The sequence below is a fragment of the Monodelphis domestica genome, chromosome 1, assembly GCF_027887165.1.
Source record: "Monodelphis domestica isolate mMonDom1 chromosome 1, mMonDom1.pri, whole genome shotgun sequence".
In the NCBI taxonomy this organism is placed as follows: domain Eukaryota; kingdom Metazoa; phylum Chordata; class Mammalia; order Didelphimorphia; family Didelphidae; genus Monodelphis; species Monodelphis domestica.
In genome coordinates this window covers 37292826-37311773 of record NC_077227.1, presented here as the reverse complement: position 1 = coordinate 37311773, position 18948 = coordinate 37292826, and the positions used below count along the sequence as shown (strand labels likewise).

Here is an 18948-nt window from a genome sequence, read left to right as displayed (position 1 = left end):
GAAACTAAGTCTTAGTGAAGCAACTTGCCCAGTGTTACTTAGATACTTAGTTACTTAGGTACTTAGATACAGTGTTACTTAGGTACTTAGATACAATGTTACTTAGGTACTTAGATACTTAGTTACTTAGGTACTTAGATACTTAATTACTTAAGTACTTAGATACTTAGTTACTTAGGTACTTAGATACAGTGTTACTTAGATGGTGGAGCTGGAACTTAGACCTAGGTCTTTTGACCCTGGTCGGTGACTCACTCAATCAATCAGTATGTTTAAAATATACCAGTCACTGTCAAGGAAGTATAGCCTTGGGGATCAATGCATTTCTTTTGTTTTTTAATTTAATTGATTAAGAACATTTTCCCATGGTTCCATGATTCATGTTCTTTCCCTCCCCTCCCCCCTTTCCCTTCCCTCGATCCTGACCTCTTTCCCTATTATTGATATTGATCAGTGCATTTCTTGATGTTGAACCTGGGCCCTGAGATCACTGGACCACCATGTTCCCTGGTTCCAGATAGTCTTGTCCTCCTTCTAGGCACCATCCCACTAGTGACATATGTTAGAGACTCGAGTTCTTGACTCTTGCTTTCTTGCCTTTAGACATTGGAGGAGATGGATGACTCATCTCTACTAGAGGTGAGTGTGGACACGGAGCAATAATGACCCAGACTTGGAAGCCAGAGATGCTGCCCAGTCTGCCCAAACTCTGCCCAAAGTCCAAGGATAGAAAACTCTAGGCTTGGAGTTAATTGGACCACAAGTCATCTGTACTGAATTCCTCATTCCTGACCTACTCTATGCCTTACGGTAGAGTGGCAGCTCACTCCTTTCCTTGAGGCTCAGACGAATAGTACCCCAACCAGAAAACCTTGTGGTGTCCTGGCCAGGCTGAGCTAATGGTACGCTCCTCACTGGCTGACTGTACGTCTTCCCTGGGGGAGAAGATATGGCCACCCTGGACTCTTCTTTTACTGAGTTCAGAGGGTTCCTCTGCCTTTTGTTTGACAAATATGGCCCTGTGGGTCACGGGCCCTGAGGAATCCCCTCCTCGTTGGGGGAAATTGAGGCAGGCAATATTGAAATCCAAGCAAAAATGCTGACTAGAAGCAGATCAAGTCAGGATCAAGACTCTTGGGAATAAGGTCTAGGTATGGAGGATGAGGCCAAAACTCAGGGGCAGACAGAGATGTCAAGCCACAGAGGTCTGCTTGGAATCCAGGAGCAGACGTGTCTGTCTCGTTCTGACATATCTACATGGGGGAAGCCAGTGAACTTCCTGTACCCATGAAGCAGCGGGTTCGGACAAATATGACCATTAACTTACATAAATTTGCATAGGGCAATGAAACAAATGTTCCTGTGATCCAGAGCTGAGGAATTGGAACATCCAGTCCCAAGTGTGGGGAGGAATGTCAGGCAGGCTTCAGGCTGCATGCTCCTAGGCACAACCCAGTAGGGGTAAAGGCTGAGATGGAAACCTTCAGTAAATAGTAACCTCAGCTCTATGGCCCCAGGAAAGGGCTGGGTTTGTGGGAAAGGTCCCAGCTGCCCAGCTGTCTGGCTCCCAATGGCTGAAGACCTTGGGGTCCATGAAAGGTTTCCATGGAGAATCTGTCTGGAGGCTCTGTGACTTGGGGGAATCTGAAAAAAAAATGGAAAGACTTAAGTTTCCTTCCTCACCCTCATCATCCCAGGGCACAATGGGAAACTGTTTGAAGAGTTTGACTTGGGGTCTTGGGCCTGTATCATGGATTTAGAACAGGGGTTCTTAATCCAGGACCTATACATTTCCTTCTCTTTTTTTTAACCCTTTCCTTCAGTTTTAGAATGAATATTGTGTATTGGTTCTAAGGCAGAAGAGTGGTAAGGGCTAGTCAATGGGGGTGAAGTGACTTGCCCAGGGTCACATAACTAGGAAGTGTCTGAGCTAAGATTTGAACTCGGGACCTCCCATTTCTAGGTCTGGTTCTCAATCCACTGAGCCCTGATATAGTAGCTTTAAAAAAACATTTCAATAGAATTTGTTTCCTTTGTAATCCTATGTATTTTATTGGATGCATTTCAAAACCTGATTCTGGAAAGGAGTCCATAGACTTCACCAGACTGCCCCAGGGGCCTAGGACATAATAAAAGGTTAAGAGATCCTGCTCTACAGCTAGAAGGAACCTCTGAGATCAACCACTCCAACCCCCTTCATTTGAAGAGTAAGGGAACTGGGGCCCAGAGAGAGTCAGTGATTGCCCAAGGCCATATAGCATCAGAATCCAGGATTAGAACCCAAGACCATCTGACTCCAGAGCCAGTTTGCTTAATACTGTGCCTTGCTAAAACAATCTGACTTTCAGGGCTTCTGCTTCTTTCCATAAAACTTATCTAGGAGACTTTTTACCTTTTGAACCAAGGCTTTAACCACATTACTACTTTGTGAACTCCTAATCACTAAATCCCAACCCAAAGCCTGGGAGCCAGCCCAGCTTTGGGGGTTCAGGGATCCACCGTACCTAGATCCCCATTACCCACTCCCCCATTGTCCATTCCCCTCTCTCTGCCCCAGCTCTGGTTTTGCTGGAACCACTTACTCTCCTTTTCCCCCCATTCTCTCACTGCCTTCACTCCCTCTAGACCACAGGGGTGCATTCGCTTGGGTTGATTTACAAGGAAAAAGAGAATCTACCAGTTCAGAAATGCAACACCAGGCTAAGACTGTTAGAGAGGCCTATGAAAGGGAACCACTCAGTTCCAGACAGAGAGGCACCTATGCTTGCTAACCTAATCCCTACCTGTAGTTCCCCAAGCCTAGTGTGGCTCCCCATGCTTACCAGGTCAAGAGCCCCACGCCACAATACCTGGTGCCTTCCAGATGCCACAGGAGCATGGCACCTCATGCTATCTCTTCCCAGTTGGAGGATTCACCCATCTGTACTGTCTGGGTGAAACCCAGGGGGCCAGTCACTCTGCTAGGCTCCCTCTCCAGGCAGTAATCAAGAAGCCTACTGATTGATTGAATGATGGGTGTTGAGTGTTTGCCCATATTCCTGGTGGCTAACAGCTTACCTAAGTGGTATCTCTCCTTCCTCTTCCTTAAAGGGGAAGACCCAAAGCCATCCAACTTGCCAGATTAATTCGTACCTAGAATAATTTTGCCCTCCATGGGTCACCCCAAATTAAAAACTTTCCCCCCTTCTTTACAAGGCATCCAAGTTTGGTTTTGTTTCTTCCCTTACTGGACTCTCCTCTTCAGGGCCCAGTTTCACTTATTCCTCCCCACCTCCTGGACAGGAAGGACCGCTTGCCTCTCCTGATACCTTTTCCCCTCCCTTGGCACCAAATACCCCCCACATTTAAGTTTAAGTAACAAACAAACAAAAAGCCACTGGCTAATGGGGGTAAGTTTCTCTGCCAACCTATTTACATTTTAATGGGGGCAAGAGTGGAGAGGAGGGAGATTGGGGTCTGAGACAAAGGCTTAACTCCAAGGAGGGACTCAAAGGGTGGGAATTCTAGCCTTGCAACAGGTGGCTGGCAGGCAGGCAGGCGGGGGAAGAAGGTATCTGAGCAGGGAGACCTTCTCAGGCCCCCCCCCGCCCCCATCACAGGTCAGCCTGGCTCACTCTCCCAGTTCTCATCAGTTAAGTTTTTTGGTTGTTATTCCATGTTCTTTGGTAACTTAGGTAGGCTCTGGGTCTCCAGCCAGCCAGCTGCCCACCTGTTAACCGAGAGAGAGCACACAGGTTATGTTTGCATATCTTTGTGTGTCTTTCCTTATGTTATCTGTACACAAATGTAACTGGATTTAAAATTGAGTTAGTCTGTGGGTGTTATAAAGGAAAAAAATCCCACTGGAATAGGACAGGCCTGACACAGGATTGCTAGCTATGAGACCTTGAGCAAGTCGCTCAATCCCTCCAAGCCTCAGTTTCCTAATCTGTAAAATGGAGTTGGTGATGCCTACAGTCCTTGTCAGCTCTTGTATCTAAATATATTTTGGAGGAGAGGGTAAGGGGCTTGGCTCACAAAGAAGGATAAGTCTAAGCTGTATACTTTGCAGAGCCCTTTAGAGCACCGCACAAATATCCATAGCCATTGCTTGGGTCTGCTGGAGTACAGGCATGGGCTTATAAATGGCGACCACATCTAAGAGGATGCAGTAGACCGTGGGGCCCTTTGACAGCATCCTTAGTGGGGAAGGCTATGCAGATAGTGGCGCCTGCATATGTGAACTTCCCTCTCCTGGTGTTTGGCATGTCACAAAGAATACTTGGCCCCTATAAAAAGAACCACAGCTGTTCAGCTTCATCAGCCCAGTGAGAGAATGGAACATAGATCAGAGCTGGCATAGAATATATCTGGGGCCACTCGAAATGTCTTGGACACAGATCTCCTGTCACCAGGTGCTCTCCCTTAGAGGTAGACCTCCTCCTTCTCATTCGGATCTCTCAGTGATTTGAAAGACTTTCCTGAGTGAGATCTTTGGGAATGATCCAGGGGATGTGAGTTCAAATCCTGACTTGGCTACTTATTGCCCATGTGCCTTTAGGCAATAATAACAATAGCTAATCATTCTTAACATGAAGATGTGCCAAGAACTTTACATGTTAGCTCCTTTGATATTCACAATGACCCTGTTCATGAGGGCTATTACCCTCATTTTAGAGCTCTGGAAACTAAGGCAAATAGAGGTTAAGTGACTTGCTCAGAGTCATATAGTTGGATGATAAATGTCGTTTATCTGGGTCTAGAGCTCTATCCATTGAATCACCTACTTCTCCAAGGAGGTGACTTAACCATTCTATTTTGTAAAATAAAGATATTGGACTAGATCTCCTCTAAGGACCCTTCTGGCTCTAAGTCTTTGAACCTATGATCACTTTCAAGGAAAGCTGCTGGTCTTTCTTCCCCTCCAACTCTTCTACCTTTGTGATTCTGGGCAAAGAGGAAGGAATATAGAGGTATGGGGCATTCAGAAAATCAAAGCACTTTATATCTGAAAGACCATCCTTCTCACCTGTGTGTCTGCCATGGTCTTGCCCCAACTTGGGGCAAGAATGACTCTTCCCCTGACCATTGTCCCTTGCATCTTGGACAAGTGCTCATCTAGCCTCTCCTTGGAACATTCCAGTAAAGAAGGCTCTCAGTGACTACCTTACAAGGCTGTCCATCCCCCTTGAATAGCACTGACTGGTAGGAAAATCGATCTCTGTACCTTTTCCCCAGGGGTCCTTATTCTGTCCTTTGGGGCCAGGCAAAATAAATCTAATTCTCCTACCCATGACAGCCCTTCGAATATGTGAAGGCAGCTCTCATGCCCTGTCTAGGTCTCTTTTTCTTCAGGCTAAAGAGTCCCAGCTTTGCCAACTGATCTTTGCCTTGGTTTCTAGTTCCCTTAGCATCTTGGCCACCCTCCTTGGGATACACTCCAGTTTGCCAATGTCCTCCACATATGTGGTGTCCAGAACTAAGTTCAGGACTTAAGATGTGGTCTGATGAGGGAGAGGAGAGGGGAACCACAGGCTTCTTTTCCCAGGGGCTCGAAACTTTCTGTATCATGGGTACCAAGAGCAGAATAATAAAATCCATATATCCCTACTCAAAATATTGCTTTCGAATGCACAAAATAAGTCATGGGATTACAAAGGAAGCCAATTATATTGAAATATAGTTATTGAGATATATATTTTTAGAGACTAAATTCATAGAACTCACATTAAGAACCTTTGGAAGTTGTAGACACAGTTTTTTTTTGTTTTGTTTTGTTTTGTTTTGTTTTGTTTTTTTGCAGTTGCAATCTAAGATCTCATCAGCTTTTGGCAGCCACCATATACTGTTGACTTTATCTTTTCAATAATAGCCATCACGCCTGAGATTTACAGATCACCTAACGAACATTATTTCATCTGAGTCTAACAACAACCTTGCAGGATAGGCCTTGCATGTGCTATTATCCCCGTTTTTCAAGGAAGGAAAATGAGCCTGAGAGGTTACTTGGCTTGCCCAATATCACAACAAAGGTTGGCTTGGCCTCAATGGTGGATGGAGACCAGACTTTGTAACCTTATCCTTAACCAGGAAGGCCCAGAGTCCCTGTAGATCTGCTTTAGAAGACCCCCAAGTCCTTCCTTTTAGACCAAAGGGCCAGTCCAGCTGTGGCTTTCCATTCCTGACCAATCTGTGCTGTTTATTTTCACAGACAGGGACCCTGCTCCCCAGCCTGGATCTTCAAATCTAAATGTGATTCTGCACCCTGCCCAGAGGCCATTCACCATTCTGGGCTTTTGGAAATGTGTCTACTTCCTCTGGAAAACACCCATCTAAGTACCTACTGCACACTCACGCATTTATTCCCCCAAAAGAGAAACCAGAACACTTTCAATGTTGCCAAGTGTCTGGTGCCCTACTTCGACTCTGCAGCTCTGGTACAGATGCCCCCCTTCCCTCTCTCTGGAGCATGGTTCTCCAGCCCTACTCTCCTGAGCAATATTCACCCCCAGTGTATTTCCAGGATGTTCGAAAAACTGGGCCATGGTTCAATCGGCTGCTCCCAAGGGCAGTTTCTTTCTGTTCTATCTCTTTGGTAGTTGGCTATCCTTTGGGATATAAGCTGTTAAAAAAAAAATAGTGATGGCTCTCTAGCAGTAAAAGAAAAGGGATCTGAGTCGTGCCAAGATAATTTGAAATATTGTAATCTTGTTTTCTCCCCATTCTCTTTCCATGACTAAACCAGTTTCCCAGATGACAGGGTTAACCTCATTCTTTTCATGCGTAACATGTGTGTTCAAATACTATGTGTTTGTGGCCGACTTTCATTGTAAAATCGATGTTTCTCTGCCCTCTCTCTGGTTCTAATGTATGTTTCAGGGAAAAATGTCCCCAAGGACAAGTGTAATCACAAGCCATTGTCTGTTGCTGTGGGATGGTGCTCCATTGGAGGGTTGGGATTCCACTGGCATAGAGAACTCCCGTGTGAGCAAACTGCCTCTCCCAAAGCGGGTTGGCTTCTCCTCTGTGACTTACAGTCTCAGAGACTTGCCTGGAGCAGAAATGTCATCCGCATCACTGGCAGCCTCCAAACTCCAGAGTACAACCAAAACTACATTAAAATATCATTGGGCAATCTGAAAAAAATTAAAATACAATAGAATATAGATAATATTACTGTGTGGTTTTCAAAGTCAACATGTGGTCTGAAGGGTTTAGTGGCCACAACTCCCCAGGCCAACTCTCAGGGCACTAAATCATGCTGCCTCTCATTGGATGGAAGACGGGTAGAAGCGACAGCAGGATGGCCATTGGATGGAAGTGGGTAGAAGTGACAGCAGGATGGCCATTGGATGGAAGCGGGTAGAAGTGATAGCAGGATGGCCATTGGATGGAAGTGGGTAGAAGTGACAGCAGGATGGCCATTGGATGGAAGCGGGTAGAAGTGACAGCAGGATGGCCATTGGATGGAAGACAGGTAGAAGCAACAGCAGGATGGCCAAGGTCTGAGTAATTGTTGTCACTGAGCTTGGTCTGGGAGAATAGACAATGGAACCCATTCCTGGGTCTCTGTCCCATCCAAGAGGTGGGAAGCTACAGGAGCAGAATACTACATTCAGTGTCCAACGTGGATCTTGTTTCACCATGTATGTGTGTTATTGTTCTTACAAGGGAGGGTTAAATGTGGGTATTGGGGAGGGAATATCGGGAAATAACTTGTGTACAGAATCAAAAGCATCAATAAAACTTTTGTAAAATCCCAACAGTCTGAGTGTTAAGCCCTGTTCTTTTTCTTTTCTTTTTCTTGAGCAGTTCTTTGTGTGTGTGTGTGATCTGAAAATTTTTATTTAATTAATTAATTTAGAATATTTCTCCATGGTTACAAGATTCATGTTCTTTCCTTCCCCTCCTTCCACCCCTCTCCCGTGGCCAATGAACAATTCCACTGGGTTTTACATGTGTCATTGATCAAGATCTATTTCCATATTATTACTATTTGCACTGGAGTGATCATTAATCACTGTTCTTATGCTTGGCCCATTGCTTTTCCCTTTTCCCTCTCTTGTCCCTGGTTTGGCTCCTGCCCGAGTGAGTACTTGGAGTCATGGACATGCCTGGGCCATCTTCTGAGTCAGTTCTAGTGAGAAGAAAGTCTTCTTCACCTGGTTTCATTGACAGACATGTTGAGAACAAAAAAATAGGTTGAGGCACTGTTTCCTCTGATATATCTTTTTTTTTAAACCCTTACCTTCCATCTTAGAATCAATACTGTGTATTGGTTCCAAGGCAGAAGAGTGGTAAGGGCTAGGCAATGGGGGTCAAGTGACTTTACCAGGGCCACACAGCTGGGAAGTGTCTTGAGGCCAGATTTGAACCCAGGACCTCCCATCTCTAGGCCTGACTCTCAATCCACTGAGCTACCCAGCTGCCCCCTCCTCTGATTTATCTTAATGTTGGTACCCTCCCTCCTGGATTATCTCCGATTGATCCCGTCTATTTCTTTTGTTCAGTTGTTTCTAACACTTTCTGAACCCATTTAGAATTTTCTTGGCAAAGTCACTAGAGTGGTTTGCCATTTCCTTTCCCAGCTCCTTCTACAAATGAGGAAATGGAGGCAAACAGGGTTAAGTGACTTGCCCAGAATCACACCGCTAGTAAGTGTATGAGAGCAGATTTAAACTCAGGTCTTCCTGACTCTTGATGCATTTCACCATTTAGCTGCCCTGGTAATAGCTTTTGTACAGAGTTGTTTGCATGCTGTTTGTCTCATTTAAGCAAGGGCAAGGATAGTTTTTACCTGTATATCTCCAATGCTTGAACAGTGCCTGGAACATTGCAGGAGATCAATAAGCAATTGTCGCTTGTCAAATTTGGGGCAGGGGAGCTAGCTACCTTTGTTCACCCTTTGGGACTTCCCTGGTTCAGAGGACCACAAGCACCTAATACCTGGGATAAAATTCAAGCCCATTACTAAAGCTGCCCAACTGCCCAACACCTTGGGCAGAAAAAAGAGATGCAACCTGGATGCCCCCAAACTAGAGAAATTCCTGTGGTCTGGTTGGATGAGGTGGGGGAGTCTAGTCCCACTTGCTGGCAGTGTTCCCAGACTTCATAGGATTACAACTGTAGAGTCAGAAGGGACTCCAAAGGCCATCAAATCCCAGCCTTTCATTTTACAGATAAAGAAACTGAGGCCGAGGGTCATTCTAGTCATCAGAGAAGAGGGTTAGACAAGAGCCCTCTGATTCCAGAGCCAGCGCCTTTTCTCTTGTTCCATGCTGCGATGTGGGAGAGGATCCCTGCTCACCAAGGTTACCTACAAGACATCCTAAACTTAGCCTTTGTGTGAAGGGTTTCACAGAAGGAGCCCCCCACTCCTGGGGGTGACCCATCCAGCTTTGGGATCGCTTTAATTGTTTTGGGTCAAGCCAATCCTTACAGTTTCGACCCAGGGTTTCTAGTCCTTGCCTCTAATACTAAGAAAAATGACTCATTCATTCTTTTTTTTTAAATTGAAAATTTTAAATTATTTAATTAATTAAGAATATTTTCCCATGGTTACATGATTCATGCTCTTCCCCTCCCTTTCTCCACCCCCCTCCCCGCCATAGCCGATGCACAGTTCCACTGGGTTTTACTTGTGTCATTGATCAAGACCTATTTCCATATTATTAATATTTGCATCAGGGTGATTGCTTAGAGTCTACAAAAGGTCATCTTTTATTTTTAATTTTTTTTTAGGTTGGGCAGAACTTTATTTTTGGCCCTTCATTTTTATTTATTTATTTGAAATTTTTATTTAGTCAATTTAGAACATTATTCCTTGGTTACAAGAATCATATTCTTTCCCTCCTTCCCCTCCACCCACTCTTCCCACAGCCAATGCACAATTCCACTGGGTTTTACATGTGTCAAAAGGTCATCTTTTAAATGGAGCCTCTCCTCTTTCTCCTGACCTCAGCTAGTTCCATTTATGCCACCAATTATGTGGCATTTATTTTATCAATTTTTTTAAACCCTTACCTTCCATCTTAGAATCAATACTGTGTATTGGTTCCAAGGCAGAAGAGTGGTAAGGGCTAGGCAATTGGGGTCAAGTGACTTGCCCAGGGTCACAGAGCTGGGAAGTGTCTGAGGCCAGATTTGAACCCAGGACCTCCTGTCTCTAGGCATGGCTCTCCATCCACTGAGCTACCTAGCTGCCCCCTATTTTATCTATTACATACAATCTCTTTCCTCGGTGAAAATTTAAACTCCTTTAGCTTTAAGACTTACATTTTTGGTTTTGTATCTCTAGTATTTGACAAAAAGCAGGTATTTAATAAATATTTGATTGTTTGATTTCTCCTTCAACTCACTCACCCATTAAAAATTGTTGTAAAAACTCTAGCGTAGGATGGCAGAAATTAGGTTCAGACTAAGAACTCATGCCAGATACAATGCTCCAATAGATACATGACCTAGGTATAAACAGTAATAAAATAGTCAAACTAGAGGAGCAAAGAGGGACTTGTGGATAGGGGAAGAGTTCTTGACCAAAACAAAAGATCAAGAAACTCACAGAAAAAAGCCAACTTTGAGTACATCAAATTTAAAAGCTTTTGCAAGAACAAAATCAATGCAGTCAAAATTAGAAGAGAACCAGTTAACAGGATTTTTAAAAAACCCTTTCCATCAGGTTTCTCTGATAAAGTTCTGATATACAGGGGAACTGATTTAAATATTATAAGAACAAGAATCCAACAGATAGTCAATGCATCTGAATAGTGTAAAAATTAAAATTAATATATAATAAAATTAAATATTATCTTTATAGGATTTATTAATAATCACTAGAAGTAGCAAAATAAAACCACGTGCCTGTGGCTAATCTACCTGTCCAAACAGCCAACTCCACCAATGTCTTGACCCGGGAAGGAAAGAAAGCTAGCCACGGAAGACCATCCTATTTATCCCCTGTCTATGTCAGCACATAATGACAGTGGGCTCCTGGGAAATGTAGTTCAAAGGCACAAGATTTCCAATTACACAATAGGAAGTTCTCAAAGGAAGAAATTATGAACTACCATATGAAAAGTGCTTCGAATCACTAATAGTGAAAGAACTGTAAATCAAAACAACTCTGAAGTTCTTCCTCATACTCACCAGGTTCACTAAGGTGACAAAAAAGGGAAAATGACAATTATGAGTGGGTATAGTAGGAAACACACTAATGCACTGGGTTGTAGTTGTTGATTTTCATGGAATTTTATTTTTTTCAATAACCAATAGAAATAAATTTTGGTAATCATTTTCTAACATTTTGTGATTCAGATTATCTCCCCCCCCCCCCACTGGTAAATAGACTGATACAGGTTATGTAAGTATCTACATGTGATACAGATTCAGACCCAATAGTGGTATTGCTTTAGTATAGATTTATGGCCCTTGGATATGGCTCCATATTGATCTCCAGAATGGTTGTATCAAGTCATGGTTCCACTAACACTACTAATTCACTATTAATAGAGCTGTGAATTGGTCTGGTCGTTATGGAACTCTATTCAATTAAATTCAGATCTATACCCCCCAAAATCATTGAGCCAGGAATACTTTTGACTCAGTAGTATCTCTCCTGTGCCGATATCCCCAAAGAGATCAAAGAAAGAAAGGCCATATATGGACACAAACATTTATAGCAGCACCTTTTTGTTATAGCAAATACCTGTAAACTAGTTCCAGGAGACTAGAAGGTGCCCATCCATTGGGGCAATGGCTGGATAAATCATGGTATATGAAGGTAATAGAATTTTATTTCACTATAAGAAATAGATAAAATGGGAAAGATTCAGAATAAAACAACCTTGGGATGACTAAAAAAAGTTGGTATAAATTGATGCAAAGGGAATGAACAGAAACAGAAGAATAATTCATACAGTGACTATGAGATTGTAAAGAAAAACAACTTTGAAAGACTTGAGAATTCTGATCAAAGCAGTGAGCAACCATGGCATCAGGAGACTGATAGAGAAGTGTGCTGCCCACCTTCTGACTCCTTAACTTGATTTTTCTATTGGAGGAGGACTGGGAAAATAGGACTAGTAATAGTAATGTCAAAAAGGTAAAGAAAGGAAAGAGTCAATGACTCACTTCTTAAAACACAGGGGAAAGAACAGAAGGTTCAGCAGGAAATACAAATGGGAATTTGGAACAAATGTGCTGAATTTCTTAGATAATCTTTTAAAAATAAGCTGTATATAATGGAGATTTGTGGTTTCCTACATAATCTTTTTTCTGTTCTTTGTATATGAAAATGATAATGTTTGTTATGCTCAGAATCATATTTTTTTTTAAAGCTAGAGGAAGTGGTTGGAGCAAAGAAATACAGATGGGAGTAAGGAGAGTGTGTGTAAAGGGAATGATAGAAGTTGGAGAGGAAACTGAAAGCCTTGAATGCCAATCAGAATTTACTTCTTAATATCTAAGTCAAAGCCATCTGAGTTTTTTCAATAATGGGACACATGAACAGAAAGCCATATCTGGGGGGTAGTGGATGCACTTTCACAATTGTAAAGTACAGTTTGCTAGCTCTTCAGAAGCATGAATTTTAAGAAATAATATGTGAGCTGTCCAAAAATAGTTTAATTTTAATCCTTAAAAAACATGCCTTTTGGGGGGCAGTTGGGTGGCTCAGTGGATTGAGAGTCAGGCCTAGAGACAGAAGGTCTTAGGTTCAAATCTGGCCTCAGACACTTCCCAGCTATGTGACCCTGGGCAAGTCACTTGACCCCCATTGTCTAGCCCCACTCTTCTGCCTTGGAACCAATACATAGCATTGATTCCAAGGTGGAAGGTAAGGGGTTAAAAAAAAACAACATGCCTTTTTAGGTCTATAGCCAGTCATGAATTGATATAGATTAAGGCAATGAGAATCTTGGCCCTCCATGCCAAAAATGAATCCCTGGACCAGGGAAGTATACCTATTCATCATATATCTCAGTTACAATTCCAGGCTTACATCCCAGATGGTGGCCTTTGGCTTCTGTTTCAACAGTTCCTAGGATTTTCCCTATAGAGCTGGAAGAGACCCCACCTAGGCTGACCCACTCCTTTTATAGATTGGGAAATGGAGGCTCATGAAAGTAAGCAATTTTCTCAAGGCTACAAATTAAATATAAGCATCAAAGGCTTATTTATGCTCAGCCATCTCATTTCAAGGTCAATGCTCTTTCTACTGAGTCACATTCATTGTTGTTGCCTTTTTTCTGTCCCAGATTTAATCATGGCAACTGTTCTAAAACGTTCTTCCTTTTTAAAAAATTTTACTTTTTAATTAAATGTTATTTTTTTCAGTACAATTAATAACTTTATTTTACCGTGATTTTATTCACCTTAGAAGTTTGAAAACTGCAACCATGGGGGAAAAATCTGCTCCTTGCTTTTGTACTACAAGCTAAGATTGCTTTTTACATTTTATTTTATTTTACTTTAATTGTTTCATGTAAGAGAACAGAATGAAAGAATTGAATGCATGAAGGAAGGAAGGAAGGAAAAAGCTTTTAAGTGCCAGACTACTATGCTAGACACGGGACATATGATGAATACTCATTGTAACGTTAGTCATAAGAGCTAGCATTTAGATAGCAAATTACATGGTAATTTACTTATTATATGGGTATTTAAATAGATGTTTATATATTATATTTATTATACGATATAAATTCTGAAAATTTATGTAGTAAAATTAGTAATAGCAGCTGTCATTTCTATGTAGTACCTACTATGTGCCAGGTACTGTGCCAAGATGGACTTTAACATATGTTGGCTTATTTGATAGTCTTTCCTCAAGGAGTTCATATTCAGGCAGGAGCATAAAATAATGCCAGAAGAGAGTTTGGGATCTGGGAGAATCCCAGGGATGGAGGGTGGAGCTCTACACAGGAGTCTGAGTCACACTGATTTGATTACTGTCTCCAGAACAAAAGGTTGGAAATGAAAAGGGGAGGGAAGAGGACTGGGGATGGCAGGGCAGGTGGCAAGATGAGGGGTAGAAGGCTGGATCAAATGTACAGAATGGTCTGGAGCTGGCCCTTCAGGGTGGATTAGGTGGTTGGCTCCTATTTACTCACCAATCATTACTCCTCAGTCCCAGGATGGAGTTCTAAAGCTGAATGGATTAATTCTCTCAGGAAGGTAGGGTATGTTCCCTGGAGCTCTGCTTCTAGAGGCAGCTTGGCAGGGTAGAAGACTTAGGTTCAAGTCTTGCCTCTGCCACTTAAACTTTATGTGATCCTGAACAAGTCACTTTATTTCTATGAGTCTCATACAAGACCAAGAATTTAATCAGGTTTCAATATGCCTTGGGAGAAGGGGAATGGAGAGTTCCCTGAGCAGATGAAATCACAGATCCTTAACATTTAAAGGAAAGGACACTTTCACAGCCAGGTGGATCTCAACATTGCCAGAATTTAGTCTCATAAATTGCAGATGGTCAAATCTTATTGGTTTCCTGAATAATTGGGTAAAAATGGTTTTTGATAAAAATCTCAAGAGAGGCTTGTACCCTGGCACTCCCCACTCCCCAAATGCTTTTGGCCAGTGGGCTACATGTTGGGCACCTAGCCTGTAAGGGATAAAAGGACAGGGAATATCTTTCCTGAAATAAAAAGAGAAATAGACATAGTTGCCACAAGGAGAGTCCTGATCTTGGTAGAGTTCTTTTTAAGAAAGTGCTTAAAATGTTAAACTCTTTCTCTCTCTCTCTCTGTCTCAGTCTCTGTTTCTCTCTCTCTGTCTCTCTGTGTCTCTGTCTCTGTCTGTCCTCTCTTTTTCTTTCTCTCTCTTTCTTTGTTTCTTCCTTCCTCCCTTCCTCCCTCCCTCCCTCCCTCCCTCCCTCCCTCCCTCCCTCCCTCCCTCCCTCCCTCCCTTTCTTTCTTTCTTTCTTTCTTTCTTTCTTTCTTTCTTTCTTTCTTTCTTTCTTTCTTTCTTTCTTTCTTTCTTTCTTTCTTTCTTTCTTTCTTTCTTTCTTTCTTTCTTTCTTTCTTTCTTTCTTTCTTTCTTTCTTTCTTTCTTTCTTTCTTTCTTTCTTTCTTTCTTTCTTTCTTTCTTTCTTTCTTTCTTTCCATCTCTTTCTCCCTCCTTATTTATTTCCCCAAATCCTTCTCTCTCCCTTTCTCTCCATACACATACAAATATATTGCATATTCACACATACATGTCAGCAGCATATAAATATGAGTTATTATAATAATTATTACTCTCTCACATTAAAGCTGAGCCTGAACATTCAGATCCCATTTAGGTGGCTAGACATGAATGGTCTTAGGGAAGAAATGAGAGCCCAAGGGACAGGCATGCCCCCTGCATTCTCTCAGTGAACCCAAGCCCCTTGGCTCCTGCTATCCTGGGGGATAGCACCAGGCTGACGTCATCCTGCTCCACTCCCCTCTGACATTGTCAGTGAGCTTGTCCCTGCCCCCAGGCCCCTGAATTCCCACTCCACCCCCTCCCCTCTTGGAGCTCCTACAGCTGTCCTATAAAACCTTAAAGCAGATGGCCTTAGATGGCTATGGGGCTGGGGCCTGTCCCTGGTGCTGACAGAGCCAATGGGACGGCCCCAAAGGATTCTGCTCACTTAACCCTTTCTATTCTGGACGCCTCCCACAGGCAAAGGCACTTTTGTCTTCTCTTGGCCCTTCCCCCAGCCCACGTTGAGTTTCATGGTCTTGAATGTGCAAATCTATTCCTCCTATTTCGAAGGCGAGTCCCCAGTCTTACAGCTATTAGTCTGTCTGCTTAGTGCCTGCCAGCTCCGTTTTTCCTCCTCAAGCCTATCAGGTGTCTTTGCCCTCTGGAGGTCTGCTTACTGCTCTCCTGACTATTGAGGGCCAGCTGTGAATGAATGAATGAATGAATGAATGAATGAATGAATGAATGAATGGAAAGGTCATTTAGAAAGCACCATGTGCTAAGCCCTGGGCTAAGTGGAGAAGACACCAACAAAGATGGACGATGACAACAACAACAAAAAAAAACCAAGGAAAATTTCAGCTACCATTCGGACAACCTATTTGGGGCATTTAGAGACTCAGGTTCAAGTTCCAGGTGTTTCTTTCCTTTCTTTCTTTCTTTTTTAAACCCTTACCTTCTGTCTTGGAGTCAATACTGTGTATTGGCTCCAAGGCAGAAGAGTGGTAAGGACTAGGCAATGGGGGTCAAGTAACTTGCCCAGGGTCACACAGCTGGGAAGTGTCTGAGGGCAGATTTGAACCTAGGACCCATCTCTAGGCCTGGCTCTCAATCCACTGAGCTACAGCTGCTCCCCCCCCCCCAGGTGTTTCTGACTGGGTTCTGGTTCTAATTCTGTGGCCTTGAGTAAGATCTTTGGGACTCAAGTTCCTCCCTTCCAAGATGGAAGGTGGGGATGTCTCTCTGACTCAAAGAGGACTAATAAAAATAAACACTTGTAGAGTGCTTTCTAATGTGCCCGGCACAGGGCTTGACATTTAGTATCTTATTTGATCCTCGCACCAACCCTATCAGGGCTTTTATTAGACCCATTGTGCAGATGAAGAAACTGAGGCAAACAGAGGTTAACTGACTTGCCTAGGGTCACTCAGCTACTTCATAGAATTTTTCCAGTTCCCCTCCTTATATTGCTCTAGCTTCTTCAGAAAATCTTTTATTTACTTACCTCCCAGGAGAACCATATTTCTTTTTCTGTCTTTATCTCTCTAGGCTCCAGTACAAAGCCATGAACATAGTAAAAACTTTAAAAGTGTTTGTCTTCCCATTGGTGAGTCCTTCCTGGGGCCTCGTTTTTAAGAAGGGTCCCAAGGCCAGCCCACCGTTAACTCTTGACTATGCTTCCAATATTCCAAATTCCAACACCATCCCTCCATGAGGTACCCTGGTGCCATTCTAACCTTGCAGCTGCCTTTTGTGTGTTTTTCCCCATTAGAATGGAAGCTCCTTGAAGGAAGGGACCATCTCTTTGGTTCTATTTTATCTCCAGCATTTGGCACAGTGCCTGGCACAAAGTAAGTACTTACTGAAAGCTTATAGTCTTTCATTGGTTGAATTCTGCTTCTGAGTAAAGCGGTGTCCTACCCTTCTGAAGCTTATGGTCTAATAGCAACAGCTGACAAATGGTGCCTTAACACATATAAAGCATGTTATACATATTAACTCATCGGAACCTTTCAACATCCCTTCAAGGGCTAGATGGAGGGGCAAGGGGAAGAGGAGACAAGGCAGAGGAGAGAGAGAGGAGAGGAAAGGAGAAAGGAAGGGAAAGAAAGAAAGAGAGGGAAGGAGAGAAGTGATAGAGATGAGAGAAGAGGAAAAATTATTGCAATTATTGTTATCCCCATTTTAAAAATGAGGAAATCTGGGCTCAGTCAATGGATAAGTATTTCCTAAGTACCTACAAGATCCGGGCTCTGGGCCAAATAATGAGGATACAAAGACAACAGTGAAACACATTCCTTGTTCTCATAGAGTTCACATTTTGTCAATGGATAGACGCATGTTCTTATCCAGTTACAAACAAGAGACACAAAATAAATCCAAGGTAATTTTAAAGGACTCCAACAGACTTAGAGATGTGCTCAGTTGCACAGCTAGTTCGAGGTGGAGTTCAAATCTCCTGACTCCAAATTCAAGAGGCACAAATATTAATAACCGTGATCTGCTATTTTGATTAAATGTAAATCACAATTCCTTGGGAGGACCCTGTTTACCAACTGGAAGGAACAGGGAAGACTCGTTGAAGCAGTAGGCATTTGATTTGGACTTTAAAGGAAGGGTGGGAACCCAACAGGTGAAAGGCAGAGAGATGACATTCCAGGCATAGGGAACAGTATGAGTACAGGCACCGACAGAGATGGGGTGCTCAGGGAGCACACAAGGAGCAGAGTGGAGGGACAGTAATTTGAGATGAGACTGAGAAGGGAACAACAGCCTGCAGATGGGCTTAAATGCCAAGCCAGGGATTTCAAACTTGGACTTGGGAGCCAATAAAGAATCAAGGAACATTTTTTTCCAATTAAAAAACCTTTTTTGATTAATGTGGAAATGATTTTTGACAGTTTTTTTACATTTTCAAATTCAAATTTTCTCCTTCCCTCCTCTCCCCCTCCCCCAGGCAGTGAGTCATCTGATATAGGTTATACACACACTTTCATGTAATATATATTTCCATATTGCTCCTTCCATGTGATAGAAAACAAATATCACATATACAATAGAAATCCCATGAAGGATATTTAGTGGAAGACAGTATGCTTTGATCTGCACTCAGACTCCACCAGTTCCTTCTTTGACTGTGGATGGCATTTTCATCCTGAGTCCCTTATGGTTCTCTTGGAGACTTGCTTTGCTGATAATCGTTTAGTCCTTCACAGTTAATTATTATATAATATTTCTGTTACTGTCTACAATGTTCTCCTGGTTCTGCTCACTTCATTTTGCATCAGTTCATAGAAGTCTTTCCATGTTTTTCTGACCTCATCCTGTTCATCATTTCTTATGGCTCAATAATTTTCCATTACAATCATATATCACAACTTGTTCATTCATTCTCCAAGTGATGGACACCCCCTCAGCTTCCAAGTCTTTGCCACTACAAAAAGAGCTACTAAAATATTTTTGTACAAGTAAGTCTTTTTCTCTTATCTCTGATATTTTTGGGGGATACAGACCCAATAGTGGTATTGCTGGGTCAAAGAGTATGCATAGTTTTGTATCCCTTTGAGCCTGGTTCCCCAGAATGTTTGTATTAGTTCACAGTTCCACAAACAATGTATTAGTGTCCCAATTTTCCCATATCCCCACCAACCTTTATCATGTTCTTTATTGGCCATGTTAGCCAATCTGACAAGTGTGAGGTGGTATCTCAGAGTAATTTCTCTAACTAATAGTGATTTGGGACATTTTTTAAATTTGCCAATGGATGGTTTTCATTTCTTCCTCTGAGAAATGCCTGTTCAC

General features: G+C 42.6%; 1 protein-coding gene across 1 annotated transcript in view; it reads left to right on the top strand.

Moving 5' to 3' along the window:
• The window catches only part of OPN4 (opsin 4), a 35371-nt gene extending 27634 nt beyond the window's left edge, over window positions 1–7737 (top strand). The window contains exons 10-11 of the mRNA XM_001377332.5: window positions 604–639; window positions 6191–7737. Of these exons, the coding sequence (XP_001377369.2) occupies window positions 604–639; window positions 6191–6229 (75 nt within the window). The 3' untranslated portion in view covers window positions 6230–7737. The remainder of the gene's footprint in view (window positions 1–603; window positions 640–6190) is intronic.
• Window positions 7738–18948: the final 11211 nt, after the last annotated feature.